This window comes from Colossoma macropomum, unplaced genomic scaffold (genome assembly GCF_904425465.1).
Source record: "Colossoma macropomum unplaced genomic scaffold, Colossoma_macropomum, whole genome shotgun sequence".
NCBI classification, from domain to species: Eukaryota; Metazoa; Chordata; class Actinopteri; order Characiformes; family Serrasalmidae; genus Colossoma; species Colossoma macropomum.
Window position 1 is genome coordinate 27,201,393 of NW_023494810.1, and position 17,203 is coordinate 27,218,595.

The window sequence follows — 17,203 nt, forward strand, 5'->3', positions numbered from 1 at the left end:
GAAACAGAAAGATTGGCAGTGCATAATGTGGAGAGAGTAGCGCAGGCAGCCCAGACAGTGCTAGTAACAACATCAGTCAAGCAGGCCAGGAATGGTCCCCATCTCGGTTTGGCAATAAATCAGTACAATTTCTCCCTCACCCCAAATTTAATCGATCAGCCAAGACATTTATGGCGCCCAAAGTTTGTGTCTTTAGTTTTAAATTGTAGCTAAGAGGCTAATGCAGCTAACAACCCTGCTGGAAAAACCAGCATTGGCCAGCATGGCTGCTTATCAGCAAAACCAGCATATGTTGTGTTTTGGATGCTGGTATGATGGCCAACCAGTATGTCCATGCTGGGTGACCAGCTAAACTAGCATCAGACCAGCATAAACCAGCATGGAATTCATGAGGGTCTGAGCTGTTTTTCCAGGGAAATAATTAGCATCTAGTCAATCTAGCTAATGTACTGGCTAATTAGCATCATGCTAAGGCCTACCTGCCCTAAATCTGCTTCAAGTTAAAAACAGTAAAAACAGTAGTAGCAGTCTGAATCTCAGCTTGAACTGTGTCTGAACATTTGTCTGTTTTTCTAGTAGTGTGTCATATAGTGTCAGAAATGAAATAAGCACGGCTAATTGAGATTACATAACAACACAACATAGTAATGCTACCGCTAATTGGTTTAGTGTAAAGAGCCTTTGTTTGCTAGCTATATTAGCCTCTTAGCTCCAGTGCAAACCTAAACTTCAGATATGTGACATGTTTTCACTAAGCGACTACGTTTGGGGTAAATTTACGTTTTCGCTTTACTATTTATTTTAGATATTAAACCACTGTTAGCACTGCGTAAATTCGAAATGCTTAAAATGAATATGAATTGTATATCATAACACATTTTCCTTCTGTACCGTGACAGGTGAGATATGATATTACTGGGCAATATTGCTGGTCTGAGCTGTTTTTCCATGGAAATAATTAGCATTTAGCTAATCTAGCTAATCTTCTCGCTAAATAGCATCATGCTAACAGCCTACTTGCCCTAAATCTGTTTCAAGTTGTGAAGAACTCTTAAATAGGCTTGTATATATTGTTTCTGATACATACTGACATACAGTTATCAACAAAAATGGGTAAAAATATAGCACACCGCTAAAAACAGCAGTAGCAGCCTGATCCCAGCTTGAATTTTTTTTTTTGAACTTTTGTCTGTTTTTCTAGAAGTGTGTCATATAGTGTTAGAAACAACATAAGCAAGTCTATTTGGCATTACGTGGTAATGCTAATGCTCACTGGTTAAGTGTAAGCGTCTTTTGCCTGTTAGCGACATTAGCCTCCAATGCAAACCTACACTTCAGATATGGGACATGTATTTACTAAGCGACTACAATTGAGGTAAATTTAGGTTTTCGCTATACTATTTATTTTAGACCCTAAGCCAAGCCACTGTTAGCACATTAAGTGAATTCGGAATGCTTAAAATGAATATGAATTGTATATCATAACACAAAACTCAGAAGATGTTTTAGAGGTGGGTAAAAGTCAGTACATTTTGACTAAATGCATTTTGTTAATACATTAAGAGAAAGTAAGAATGTTGTCTTTTAAATGATATATGATGATTAGTGCTTAATATTACATTTACTAACGGCATGAAAAAAGATTAGTATAAGGTTGACTTCAACATACGGGCACAAAAATGAGCTGCAATGCCTTCTGAGTGAATAGTTGATTGAAAAAGCTTTATCCAGTACTTCATCCCTGTTGTAGCAGAAGCTTGCATCAAAATTTCGGACTATATAGAGCAGTATTTTCAAATGGTTTTTGGTTTTGATATGATGGTCGATGTGGATTAAATACTTAAATCTGTCAGATTCTGAAAAGCAGACAGAAATTTCTGTTGTCAAAGACTTTCCCACGCAATAAGCCAATGCCAATAAATCTGAACTGAAAAGTGGTTGCCAAAGCCGAAACCACAGTGTATCCCCCCCCTAAGCTGCAGCGCTTGTTCTGAGTGATCATTCCTGTTAGGATTAAACGCATCAGAGCAGCGTCTGCTGTGGGTTTTTCTGATGGATGAGCTCAACCTGTCCAAACCAACAGCGAAACTGTTTACTGTCACAGCTATACTGGTCTGAGCTCGCTGGCTGATTCAGAAACGGTGGGAGGCTGTTTAAGGACACAGGCACACAAACACACACACACACACACACACACACACACACACACATACATACACACACATCTAATGCGTACACACAGTTTCTAATCAGCTTTGCAGATCATACACGGTATAATGAAAGGTTAGGATGAAATAAGGATTTCTTTTAAATATTAAAAGAGAACAGAAGAAGAAGGGACAAGAATGTAAAAAATGAAAAAAAAGAAAAGAGAAGAGGACAAGAAGAGGTGAAAAGAAGAGAAAACGAGAAGAGAAGACGAGACAAGAGAAGAAGAAAAAGAAAAAGAAGAAAAAAAATGGGGCGAAGAAGGAAGGAAAGAGAAAAGAAAGTAAAAGATGAGACAATAAAATGAAAAAGATAAGAGAAAAAGAACGAAGTTGAGACAAGAAGAAAGAAAGCAAAGAGGAGCAGAGACGAGGAAAGGATAGCAGAAAAGAGAAGAGGAAAGGATAGCAGAGAAAAGAAGGGCAAAAGAGAAGAGAAGAGAAGAGCAAAAGAGAAGAGAAGAGATGAGGAAAAGAGAACAGAAAACAAATGAAGAGAAGAGAATATTGAAGAAGAGGAAAGGATAGCAGAGAAGAGAATAGAATAGAGAACAGTGCAGAACAGAAAAAATATAGAAGAAAAGAAAAGAAAAAAGAAAAGGCTAAAAGTGAGGGAAATTTTTACGATAAACAAAAAACATGAGAAGAGAAGAGAAGAGAAGAGAAGAGAAGCAGAGAATATTAGAGAAGAGGAAAGGATAGCAGAGAAGAGAAGGATAGAGAACAAAGTGTAGAACAGAGGAAAAACAGAAAAGAAAAGAAAAAAGAAAAGAAAAGAAAAGAAAAGGCTGAAACTGAAAGTGAGAGAAACCTTCAGGACAGGCAGAAGATGAATGGTTTAATCAAATAGAGCAAATAGAAAGACTGAACAGAGCAGACATTACTGCTCATTACAGAACTGACATCGCTCTTAGCTTTTTGCCGTTCCTCCCTCATCTCTCTCTCTCTCTCTCTCTCTCTCTCTCGCTCGCTCGCTCTCTCTCCCTGGCTCCCTCACCCCCTCTCTCTTTCTTGGCTTTGCTCCCAGAGGAACCAGCAAACGTGTGGAACGTATGTGTTCGGTTCAGGTTTGTCCTGCAGAAGCTCCGCACAGATGTCAGGCTGTGTGACCTCGTCACCTGCATTTAGCCTGAAAACAAGCATGGAACTACCACAGTTCGTTCATAAAAGCTACCGGGTCACTGTTTTTCTTCTTTATCCCTCAGACCCCAATTACAATCTGGCTTGTGCCTTTCATAATCAGCATGTTGCAACCCTCTTCTTTGAAGTGGCGCAGACAACAAGGCTGTTTAGCATATGTTTATTTTCATTGAATGCCAATCAGCAGCTTTTGATTTTGATCAGCAGACGTTGTGATTGCATAAATGATGAAGGGTGGCTTGTTCTGTTTGAATGTTACATTTAGTTCTTTATCTCTTTGTAAAGACTTCTTTGTGCGCTTCATTTCTAGACCAGAAAATGATACTGTATTCTCATTTACACTCAGGAGACCCATTTGCACTCATGAGAAGACAATTGTTAAACAGTCGAGATGCCTGCAGCACTTATTTTCGTTCGGTAAACAGATGTTCCAATTAGCATTAGCAGCTAGCTGAAAGAAAAACAAAAGCAGGAGAAAGGGCCGGGAGCACTGCTCTTGCATCATCACCTGTGGCGATAACACCTTGAGTTCTTTGATCTCAGATTCTAAGACACCGTCGGATGCTGAGAAGCAAACAGAGAACGCAGCGTGTGACTGAGTACGAGTGAGTCAAAGGAGGCTAAAGTGTGTCAATACACTTGCCAGATATTATTAGAAACACTTTTAAAAATGAAGGTGCCACAAAAGGGATCTTTAGACCAATGTGATAGTAGAACCAATGACCAATAAATGGCTGATATATTTCACCATATTTCTCTCCTCTTGATGTAAACTGGCCAATCCTAATCTTCTTCTGTAAGCATTTCCTAACCAATCACAAGGCTGGCATCTGCTGCCCCGCCCACACAAAACAGTTTCAGAGTCAGAGTAACTTAGCAAGCTAAAGCTAATCCAGCACAGCCAAAAGCTAACAAACTAGACCGCCTGTTTGCAGCTGCCTGTTGTCCGTCTTCATCCATCCATTTGTGTCGACAGTTATGTGATGGAAGTTGAGTCGACGTTGGGTAATCGCTGATGACGTCATGAACAAAAACACAGGAGAAGGTAATGCTTTAAAGGAAAAATCTATGTTGAGGCCAAACCCCACAGACCAGTAGCATGACGTGCTCTTTCCAACGATCCCTGGATCACATTGCTAGCCTTCAGGAAACCGGAGATGTGGACCCTGAAATCTCGCAAATTTGTATCTGACTTAGACGCACTAGGCGGCCTTGCCAAAACGCTGGCCCACAGTGGAGGTACGGACTTGAGATACAGACCCCGAAATCGCCAGGCTCCTCGCCTGTTGCCTTCTCTAAGACGTCCATGTTGTTGGTGTCATAATCACGGGATCAGCGACTAGTCGACATTAAGCTTAAAGCATCATCATCTGCAGGCCCCCTAGTGGCCATTCCGCCGGCCCAAAGGAAATCAGCTCTGATATTTTTACTTAATATAATGAAATAAACTATTTATCCCCCCAACTTGAGCTGCTAGTGAGCAATGAGGTGGGGAAAAGCGAGGTGTAAGAACCCCCTGCTGTATAAAACAATTCACACCTCTCTGCAAAGACAGCCGTACTGTACTACTGTAAAAATAGCAAATAAACACAGGTGGAAATTTTATAGCTACTGTGAGAATTGAGCGTGAGTGTGAAGAACCAAAGTTCCTCCACCAAAGCCTCCACACAATGTAAATGTTTTTCTTAGAACTGATCTAGAAGCCAAGAACCATTTATGAACTTTAATTTTTAGATGCAAAGCACATCATGGACCTGGCTCGCAACTCACTTACTCACTCATTCCCACGTTCACTCACATTTACTAAAGAGCATAGAAAAACGCCCGTTTGTTTGTTTGTCCACAAACAAACACTGTTTGTTCGTTTGCTCCTTCATTAACATGTTGCTTCATCCGTGTGTCCATCTGCACATCTGTTTGTCCGTGACTTTTTCGTCCTGTTACTGTCACATAAAAGCTGTGGCTAGGAGGCTAGGAGTGTTGGACAGGCTAGGAGTGTTGGACAGTCTAGGAGGGTTGGACAGGCTAGGAGTGTTGGACAGGCTAGGAGTGTTGGACAGAGAGCTGATTAGTCTGATTAGTGTTTTTTAAGCTGAAGTTTGTCATATTAATTCTTATATATATGTTTAATATAACACTCAAGTTTAGTACCATTCCAGCATTTTTGATATTTTACTATTTTATATTTTGACGTTTTTCTATAATGAAAGGCTCGTTTTTTGAATCAGTTATCGGACGTGAGGCCATTGCAGGAGAACAGGACTACAATAAGGACTTCACCATAGCAAAACTGACAGGCATACATATGGAAAATGAAAGGATTTATTAATTTACTGCATTAATTGTGGTTGATGGTCCTAATTTAAGCAATTTTGTTCATGTTTTTTTCTCAGGATAATATTTTATTTATATATATATACATGTTTTTTCTCAAGTCTCAAGTCTAGTTGTGAACTTGCCAACATACGACTCGAGTATGAGATCTCTGCCCCATCCTATACTAATGAAAAGTTTGTTTTACGTGGAAATGTATGTCCAAGAAAAAAACACTTAAGAATCTTTACTTTTAAGAGTGCAATGAACTGGCAACTCAGTACCTGAAGAAAAACTCAAATGAGCCTGGAAGTCCACTTCACCATCCGATTAGCCACTTCCATTGACTCGCACATGTTCAGACAGGTCATCTCAGCACTGACTCGCTCAAAACACCTTAGCTACCACTTGGATGCTGACCTCAGCAGTGACCTCTACATTGGACTGAGCTGTAAGAATGACCCACAGGAGAGTTCTGCCATGACACAAGCTTTCTGAAGAGGACTAGACTGGATGGGCTAAGAATAACATTGCTAGGCTGAGAGAGTTCCATTTTTGGCAGTTTCAGAACCTCTGGGCATTGAGGCATCGAGTCTACCTGCCAGGAAAACACATCTGCTTGGCACTTTGTGATGATTAGCTTGAAATAAAGTGAGTGTAAGCATTTTTCCTCTGCCATTTGTGCTGGGTGTTCTCGCACTGTTGTGCTAAAGCTCAGAGCTGGCAAGGGAGCCTACAGGAGGCATCAGTTCTACTGCTACTTTCTCTTCTAATATTTCTTTCTGAATGAACCATCAAACTTCATTCCCAAACTGTCTGAAAGGGCCCAAACCGTTTATACTTATACATTTTTCTTGTAGTGTATTTTCTCCTTGAGGTCCACTTATGACACCAAAAACAGTCAGACTTACTTTTTCATGGCCATTTTCCAACCTTATCCCTTCTTTAAACAAGCTTGTTTTGCAAGTCTGCCTTTAAGACTGCTATATGTAAATCAGCTCTGCTCTGATTGGCTGTCCTGTGTTGTGCCTCATTTAAAAAGCAGTCTGGTTTGAAACCCTCCTTATAACTTAAGTGGGGATAAACTGCTGTAGGCTGAATAGGTGGATATATGTAAATGTGCTGGTTTTTGTGACATCACACAAACATGGATGGAAACAAAATAGGTTGTTTTTGCAACTTAGTGGTCATATATGGACTGTATGGACTGGGGCGATGTTTGCATACAACATCACTTTCTTCTGTTTTAAAAAAGTGAGAAAATTCAGTTTTCCATTATTATTAGGAAATGATTATTAGCCTTATAGGGCCCAAATTCTCCATTTTCCTAATAATTTACAAGTGCATTTTAACTGTTCGTGTGCTTTTGTGGTTTTAAGCACCAACAATGGTTATTTCTACAGGACCTTCTTCCTTCATTCTTTTTATTCCTTAGAAAGAAACAGTTTTTTTTTCCTTTGAGACTGATATACGTTTTGGATAAGTACATCCTTTAGAAGCATATAGTAACACACTAAATATCACAATGTATAATCATTTCCCCCCATAACTTTGGCTCTAGTAACTCAGCTACAGACTATCTGCAGCAACAACCCTCCATATCACTTCAATGTGAACGGGCAATTAAACTGCTGTAGGCTGAGTGGGTGGTCACATGTAAATGTGTTCATGGTGGTGACATCAGAACCATTTAAATTTGACAAAACAGTACTGATTTCTATATATTAAAAATGTGCTAAGAGCTATTTTATTGTGCTCTTGAAAAATGTAGATTTATCATGGGTTTAAGTTTAAATAAATGTCAGTACTGTAATTCAAAGGGTTTTAGTCCATAGGCAGAGCCTTATTTTAGCCACACCCCTGCATTTTAGGCCAGGAAGTGAGACTTCATCCCTCATGACCACATGGTGAGCAGTTAGATCCCATTGTTTTGTGTCCCACAGTCTGAAAATTAGTGTGTAACATTAAGAACTGTCACTACTGAAAGACATTTTTTTCTGCAATTAAGCAAATTTTTATTTGTTTGTTTTGTAACTTAATGGAAAATATTATGATTTTGTGTGTTGAAAGCTGTGTTTGCAAGTCATGTACTGGCTAGCATATTTGAGTTTTGCTCAAAATTAAAGTTGTCACTACCGAAACAGTCACTACCAAGACATTTGGTAAAGTTTCAGAAGTGTTATTATTGGTTTGGTAGTGACAAAATGGAATGTTCAATCATTTGACTTAGTAAAATAAAAATAATTAAAGTACAGCATCACTCAAAACAATCAGTTTTTACTCTGACTTTGAACCAGTTTGTAGAATGACCCTTATATGAACCGTATGGGCTGAGGAGAGGGCTGTACATTTCCATGATATGGGCCCTTTAACACACAAATCAGGATTTCCCAAGACACCACAGCTATCCCAATCAGCATCTTTCTCTAAGCCATAATCCATGAAGAAACAAGCCAGTGGGTCCCACAGGTGGCCCTTTTGTCCCAGTGCACCATCTTGTCTCCAAAGACAATGCCATCAAGAAAACAAGCCCAGGAGTGGCCCTCCCCGATGGGACTAAGATAAAGAGAGCCTTGTATTCTCCAAGGTAAACATTCAGATCAACAGACAAAGAGTGGCATTATTGTTTCAAACTGATTTGCCAAAAAAAGATTTAGCAGATAAGCAGGCCTTGTCTGAAGCTGTGCTTGACTAGTTGGCGATAAGGTCCAAATCAATTAGCAAACTTTTATCTAGATCTTGATAAATACTCACTTTGGTTGCTTTTTGACGGCATGGTTGCCCATATTGTTTGCATGTTTGCTTGGCTGTATTCACCTCCTTTATTAGCCTATTTTAATCAGCAGCTGCTAGAATAGATTTCATCATTTATGAGTAATGTAGTATCTAGTGTATTTCATCATAAGCCTGTACAGGCGGAATTCTCCTAGGTATCTCTCATCGTCTCAGGTTTCTTTGGCTCTGGTGAGTCATATTCAACATTGTCAGCCAACAAATTCATACTATAGGCTAAAGTGAGTGGCCTCAGGTGCTTCCACGGCTAAAGAAATTGCTTTCAGTTAGACTTTAAGATGTGGCCTTTGGTTGTACTGTTACATTTTTATAAGTGAATTCTTACACAGTTCTCGAGAACTGTCCTCGACAGGCTCGGCTTTACAGGCATACGCTGCAAAGCACAACAAAGCGACGGTAGCAGACCATCAAATGTGTTCTGCATCAATGGTCAATGGTCAGTCCATTCTGCTCTGTTATGTATGACTCTACGAGTGCCCATTCTAAAGGAGAAAAAAAGCATATTGCATCTCTAGCAGATTCCTACCAACGACCGACTGCTCCACTTGCTTGCAACTGATGGCTTATAGATTTTCCACCAGCATTGATGTTGTTGCAAACAAGAAAAACAGAATGGTCAAAGTACTGTAGCACAAAAAGACATTCTGTGAGGCCACTACATGGAACAGAAAAACAAACACTCAAAGAAAAATGGGCGGAAGAACTCACTGAAATGAGATTATTTTAAAAATAAAGCTTCCTAAGTGGTTCTTAGATTGGATGTACAGTTCTAAGGAAAAACTTTAAAGGCTCACATCATGAAAAACCTAATTTTCTTCCCCTTTTTTTTAAACGAGTTGTAAACAGTTTAAAGTTTCAAAAGAAAACAGCCCATTTATGGAAACTAAGCTGCACTCAGCCTATTTTGAATTCACTGTTTTTGCGATGTCACAGAAACCATTCCGTTTGCATCTATCTGCTTATCGATACAGCCAGCAGCAGTTTAGCTCCACCCATTCACACAGAAGTTATGAGGAGTGTTTCAGCCTGTCTGAACAGGCAGCCAATCAGAACAAAGCTCAATTACATATATATCAATCTTAAAGAGGAAGTCCACCAATTTTTGAAAATTTCTGCATAATTAAACGGTTAAGATTTAAACAAAGTTATTTAGAGTGCTTTGATGTGAAATCTTCTGTTCTAAAGAAGCTTACCGAGTCAGGTTTGTTCACAGTGGTGGTGATAGGAACCAGACGTTTGCCTCTACCAGCCCCTTCACAGAAAGCTATTACACAAACTGGTTGTGAATATGCTGTCTGATGACATTGTTTTATGATATTTTGAGATCAAGTTTTGACCTAAGATGCCGCCATAAACATTACATATAAAAACTCAGAAGACGTGTTGGTTTAATGATTATTTTGGATAGTAAGTAAAATGCGTATATTTGCATTGTAGACATTGTGACCCCTGGTTCCCATCACCACCACTGCAAGGAAATCCAAGTACATTTCTCTACAGTGCTCTATTCCACATCAAACCACCCTGAATGACTTTGTTTACATCTCAACAATAGAATAATTAAGAAATTTTGAGAAAGCAGTAAAATTCTCCTTTAAAGATCCAGTAAGAAAAACAGCCAGTTTCATTCTAAGGGATGAACAGAGGTTGGACAATGAATTATGACTGCACAAACATCATAAGTGGACCTCAGGGGGGAAATAAAATACACAAACGTGCAGATTATGGGCCCATAATTGGTATGGAATTTGTATTGTGTGGAGGTTCTTCTTTAAAAAGGTTCCAGAATTTCTTCAAAGAAGCGTCCACTGAAAGAAGGGAATATTCCATAGCGCTCCCCTTTCTGGCACCTTTTTAAGAGTGGGTGGTCTTGAGCCACAGTTCTTTACAGCGTACTACACATCACAATTACCCCAAAATAATGAATATAAAATATGTTCTTGTTGTAGTAGAATGCATTTGGCACCTTTTAAAGAGTGGGTGGTCTTGGGCCACAGTTCTTTACTAAGGACGGTAGCTCCAGTGCCTCTTTATTAAGTGCTAAACGTCACAATCACCCCAAAATAATGAATATAAAATGTTTTCTTGTTATAGTATAATACATTTGGTACCTTTTTAAGAGTGGGTGGTCTTGAGCCACAGTTCTTTACTAAGGAGAATAGCTCCAGAGCCTCTTTACTGAGTGCTGAACGCTACAATTACCCCAAAATAATGAATATGAAATATGTTCTTGTTATAGTAGGATACATTTGGCCAAGATTGAACGGTTTAATCATGTTCTTTTCTATCTATTGGACCACAGTCATGAACAATAAATTGAAACGACTGGTGAAGCAAATTGGGGGCTGAAAAGGTGAATGCAAACGAGCCAAAAGTGGTACAAACCCAAACCCAGATCTCTTGAATGCTCGGCAGTTACAGTGACAGAAGCAACTGGTAGCAGCTGCAGAGCTGCCTTTTTCTCGACACTTTCGAGAGCAGCTGTAGATGTTTCTCCTCCATAAACACAATACTAAACAAAGACAATGCAGCTTTACTTACTTTATTTCTAAGAAGCATGAATTGGAGTGGCGATGCACTCAGTTTACCCCCGTTTAGGTCTTTATTTGAGGGACAATCTGTTGCTTCTGACTTTGACTCGTCCACTGTGCTCTTACCTTCTGCTGTCGCCTCGCCATGTCCGTCGGCTGCTTGGCGTTAAACGGATAGGCGATGCAGCGCATCACGAAGACGTACAGCTGCAGCCTCTTCTTTCGCTCCTCTTCCTCCCTTTGCATCTTCTCCAGATCATCCTTCTCCTTCTCCAGAGCCGCCGAGGGCCCGGGGCTGGTCGGCCGGACGTTGCTAGTCCGGCTCGGCTGCAAACCTCCAGGGCTCTCGCTGGTCCTGCTTGGAGACACCCTGGTGGCTCCAGCCTTGGGCGCTTGGGTCACTTTGCGTTCCTCTTCCACCACCTCATCTTCCTCCTCGCTCGACGACGGGTCCAGCATGTTTCTTTGGAGTTCTCGACGCTCAGAGGCGCTCAAAGCCGCTCGGTACGCGGAGAAGAAGAAGCTCGAGAGCGAGAAAAACCACCTGAGGATGGGAAAAGTGCGGACCACCGCGGAATTGCTGCCGTTTCACTTCAGTCTGCGAGATCAAGCAACGTTACCAAAGTGTCGCTGAAGCTGCAGCACGCTGGGCGAGTCTGGAGTAACTCTTCCCAACAGCCAGCGTGAGTCTCCAGCCGAGTGAGATGTGCTCGCTGCCAGCTGCGTTTAGCGCTCCATTCGGCGCAGACAGGGCTTTGGCTGGGAGACTACAGCGCCGGTGAGGAGATAAAGCCGCTTTTCAGGAGCTCCTCGCCGTCCATTGAGCTCTCGCAGCTGCCTGCTGCGCTTTGTTACTTCCAAAGGAAAAAGCGCTGGGCGCTGACCGTGGTGCTGAACTGAGAGCGAATCACATCGCCAGAGGGGGAGGAGGGGAGGAGGGGAGGGGGCAGAGGGGAGGGGGGATGGAGGGGAGGGGAGCGGGTCGTTGACGCTGTTTCCGCCACACCTCCATCTCTCCAAACATCGGCTAGGCTAGCTTTCTCACAACCAGATTAAGCTCAAGCCTGATCTAAATGGGTTTTTTAAACGGTGAAACAACGTTGGCAAACAGCTTCACATTCACAGATTTATTCTAGAGCCACTTTCCCACATTATCTGAATCAGAATCACTTTATTTGGCCAAGTATGTTACACATACAAGGGATCTGTCTTGGTGAGTATGACTTGTAAGATACTGAGCTGACCAAACAAGTGTTTAACTAAGGGACAAACAAAATAAGAGTGTAATCAATAGAATAGACAGTAAGAAAGATAATGAAGAGCCAATGTGAGATAGGTTTAAAGAGATGTGTGAATATATGTACTTATGCAGATGAGAATGTTTACAAATGGTGGTCTAATATAATATAATATAATAATAATATACAACCATGAGTAATTCTAAACTTCAACTGGTGAAACATATCAGACAAAGACTTTCAGATTAAACCCAGGCCTAGAATTTGTATCACTGGCATAGAGCCTCCCCATCACAAAGACATTTTAAGCTCAATTTCCCAGTCAGTTCAATTATTGAGATGTAAACAAAGTCATTCAGAGGGGTTTGATATGAAATGGTATATTGTACAGAAACTTAAAGACTCAGATTTCTTCACAGTGGTGGTGATAGGAACCAGGGGTTGTGATATCTACAACACAAATATAGCCAATTTATTTACTATTCGGAATGACCAGTGAATCTACACATGTCCTCAACATGAGTTTTATATGTAATGTTGATGATAAACAGGGGTAAACAAATCAAGTTTTCTTCAGGTACTGTTTTGACTTAGAACACTCTGCATGTACCTCTCCACCATGAATGAATTAAAAAGGCATGTTTTAGGCCAAAACTAAAAGATGACTGAATGACTGTTCACACTGTATCCATTTAATTATGCAGAAATTTTGAAAAACTGGTGGAATTCCCCTTCAAAAAGGATTATTAATTGTAAAACCCAGTTGGCATAGAAGAGATTTGTTTCCTAGACCCTGATTAGACTAAAATAGGATTTCCAATGGTGAAACACTTCTGGCATTGACTACTGAGTACTGGAACACATCACTGCATAACCACAAATTAACTTTAGCTTAATCCTAAATGAACACTAAGACAGTTATTTTCAATGGTGGAGTTACACTGCACTGTAAAAATAAAGAAATCCTTTCACAATTAAAATACAAAATTATCATTTTTTTAAGAATGGGGAAAAATACAGACAAAAAAAAACAGAAAAAGGTCATTTATTTAGGAAAATGACAATAAAATGTACAAAGAAGTCATTTATTGTTAATTAAGTGTTCAAACGTAGCTTTGTTTGCATTTCTATGTTACTTATGAAGCTATATGTGTGTGTGTGTGTGTGTATATATGTATGTATGTTCACTGCTGTTCAACACACATTTAACACACAAATGTTTATTTTCATATCAGCTTACAGAAATATTTAAATATTTGGTGAAAGAACAATCAGAATCATTAATTAAAACATAATTGGTGTCCCATCATCAGGAGACAGTGAGTGTGAATCAGAGTAAGACCATCTGTGGCCTGGAGTTCACAGATTGTGATTGCAGCATTGTGTGATACAGAGAGTCCAGACTAGCAAGGGAGAATTGGTCACAACTAAATTGGTAATTTGTTTTTAAAAGAAACGTTTTCACTGTAATTACCTTTACAGAAATAACTGTTATGTAACGATTTTCCATCAGCAACTTTGCTGACACACATTTTATTAACTGGCTGGGCTGACTTCCATGATTAATCCCTGATGTAAATTTTTAAGATTTTAAACAGTGAACTACTGCACAGTCACAAATTTCAGTTTCCCAGACTTAACCCTAAGCCAAAAAAATGGATTTTCAGTAGCAGAGAGCACCACACAGTCATAGATTGTTGCTTTTGATAAACAACAATAGTATGAACTAATGCTACTGTGGCCAAGTTATTATACCTAATTAGCCATTTAAATGGCCAGGGCCCACCAGCAGGCCCAAAGTTTTATTACACACTTCTTTAACGTTAGAATAACCAGTTTGCACTGAAGACCCTGAAGTTAATGAATAATAAGCCTTAATGTACAACAAACCTGAGAATTTAAGGGGTTAAACTAAACTTTGACTAAAAAATGGTGACATTTTACTAGCTTTGGAATTTGATCCAAGACTAGGTATAATTCATATATTGGATATTAGCCCTTATGATACAATAGCATTCATTCATGTTTATATGTAGTCATTGCTACATATGCTACATCACTGTAAACATGCCTACCTGCATCCTACAACAGTGGTCTGCCACAATAGCGTCTAGAGTGAGATTTTCTAGTGCAAAGAGGGAGTATCGTGAAAAAAAAATGTATCTTTGAAAAACTTCTTTAGGGGGGATTTCAGTTTTTCTAATGATATATTTTTTATTAGCTTTTGAATGCAGAAGAAGCTAGACAGCTAACATTGCTCTAGTCTAGGCCTAATATTTTATGGCAGCCATACAGCTGTGTCTTCAATCACCATTACAATGGAGAGAATGGCTTACTCACATGAAAGTAGCTGTCAAATGGGGAGGACAACAAGCTAAAAGCTAAAGTTAGCAAGATGTTAAACTTAGCAACCTGGCTATCTACAGACCTTATCTTAGGTTGGTTTCTTATCTCTGGCTGAAAGGGTAAAAAACCTGCATCCAATTTGTGATGAACAAAGATAGAATCTCTGTTTGATGACTGAGGTGAGAGTTACATTAATGCTAGTTTTGTATTTATTAGCCCACAGATCAGTGGCTGGGCTAGCAGTCAGGATTGGCTGACAATCCTGCCCAATGGTTGTATCATGTGTTGGTATAATGTATGCTAAGTATTGCAGTGAAAGAACATTCATAAAGAAAAACTGAAAATGATACAAAATCATAAATTCTGCCAAACCAGTGAGGCTGATGATACACCACACTACAGAATACTGCATAACACGACAAAGAACATATTAACCTCTAGTTTTAGGCCGAAATGTCCCTTTTTGCCACCAAAAACAACAGCCTAACAGCAAGGCCTGCAAGTTAATATATCTTCCTTATGTTTGAAATGGATAAAAAGCACAGGAACAATTAATACCAACTACAAGAATCAGTCATTTACTTCTAAAGGAACTTAGGTGCTTTAAGGCTTTGGCAGAGTTTCTTACACATAAATAAAGCCTAGACATGCTCTAATGTAATTGATGCGCCATTAGCAGTGCAATTTAGCAGAGTAGAAAAGCTTAATGTGTGTCCAGGAGCATCTCATACATTAGAAAGTAACCCAGCCAACCAAACCTGACGTTTCAATCAGCTCGGCCGGAGGTAAAGGGAAGGGCTAAATTTACAACAATCACAAATAGCAAGCGTTGACAAGCTAAGGCATAATTGCATGGACAAATGTAACATCAGAGAGTGAAAATAATGCATTGTAACAATTATGTATAATGTTAAAATGGATGAACCATCCAAAACTATTAGCACAGAGTTCTGTTTTAGCACCCCGTCCCTTTAAACACAGCCCATTCTGGCTCAGGCTGTGAGTCACACAGTGACTCATGTTGTTGTTTAATGGCGGTTCCTTCATAGGACAGCAAAATTTGACAACTAATGTGCCTTGGTAATGCAGCTCTTTAGCTTCTTACATAAACATCACACACCTACCAAATACCTCAAAGTTTCTTTAGCTAGTCTTTTCTTTCTTTTGATGTGCTCTCTTCACATAAACTCCAATCACTACTAGAACAATGTCTAAAGTCCTGTTATCTGTTCTTTGGAAGCAGCTTATCTTGCTTGTTTTAGATTACTACACTGAATTAAATCACCAAGGCAAGCCACAGTTGACAGGCAAGGCCTTCAGATAAGGGGCCTGCCTACCTCAGGAAACCAGTAAGATAGGATCAGAGCAGAAACAAAAGTGAAAGAAGCAGGGTGATCGTTCTGTAACACACCCAACCCAGTTTAACAGGAGAGGCAGGGCTGAAATACCTACCGTTCTATTTATATATAACTACATGTGCTATGGAAGACGTGCAAAAGTCTGTAGACATCTGTCCAATGTTTCCTCTGAAATAAAGTGCATTAATAGGGGGTTGGCACATGTATCATAAAGGGTCAGGCCTATATTTCAAAATATATGTACATATATGTTGTGTACATATATGTAAATATCAAATATCAAACATATGTGGAAAATATATGGATCATGCATATATTATGCAATTGAAATTGTTACTATGATGTCTGTTTGCTTTTAAATATTTAAATATTAAATTATTTAAATATGTCAGGAAACAATATTTTCATTTATTTCATGTTTTAATGATTTTTTACGTAGCTTTCAATGTGCATGTTTTAGACTTTGGTTATTTAGCTATTATATTAATTAACTTTATTAGGAAGTGTGTGGAAAGAAGATGCATAAAAACATTACATTATAAAACATGAAGCTAGCATATATGAGTGATGTCATCCATATCTGACTGTTTTCTATGATATTTTGTTAAATACATATTTTACACATATATGTTTGTGTATGTTATGAATATAGGCCCCATATATATGTCCCATATTTGTAAATGTGGAGTATATGTCACATATTTGTCCATATGTGGTCAATATGTGCTGGATATAAGGGGAACCTATATAGGCTAATATATGTAGTGTCTTTGAAATCCATATGTTGGATTTATAGGACGATATATTGATATATATCAGACTGTATGGGTAAAGATATTGGATGGAGCTCCATCACGCCAGACGACACAGTTCCACTGCTCCACTGTCCAGTGCTGGGACACTTTATACCCCTCTAGGCACGCTTAAACTTGGATATGACTCATGTGCGGCTCCTCCAGAGCTTCTTGTTCTACGGTAGTGCTTTTCTATGGAGATTATACGGGTCTGTGTCACCAAAGTGTGCTCCTCAGTACCTGAATTCACACAGTGGAAAAGAATACTTAAGGATGTGTACTAATGGAAGGATAACTACACCAATTTTTGAAATTGTCTATATAGATAAATGGTTAAGATGTAAACAAAGTCATTCAGAGTGGTTTGGTGTGGAATGCTCAGTTCTAGAAAAAGTTACCGAATCATTCAGAATCATTCACAGTGGTGGTGATAGGAACCAGACATCTAAAGTGTTTAATGCCTCTAAAAGCTCCCTCACAGGA

At 39.3% G+C, this 17,203-nt stretch overlaps 1 protein-coding gene across 4 annotated transcripts in view; it reads right to left on the minus strand.

The window, feature by feature from the left end:
* Positions 1-11,865, minus strand: part of cadpsa (Ca2+-dependent activator protein for secretion a) — a 192,120-nt gene extending 180,255 nt beyond the window's left edge. For 2 of the 4 annotated variants that reach the window (XM_036559374.1, XM_036559373.1), the window contains exon 1: positions 11,111-11,861. In XM_036559374.1, coding sequence (XP_036415267.1) covers positions 11,111-11,443 — 333 coding nt within the window. In that variant the 5' untranslated portion in view covers positions 11,444-11,861. Of the gene's footprint in view, positions 1-11,110 lie in introns of all 4 variants that reach the window. The other 2 variants (XM_036559375.1, XM_036559372.1) reach the window with 2 other exon arrangements.
* Positions 11,866-17,203: the final 5,338 nt, after the last annotated feature.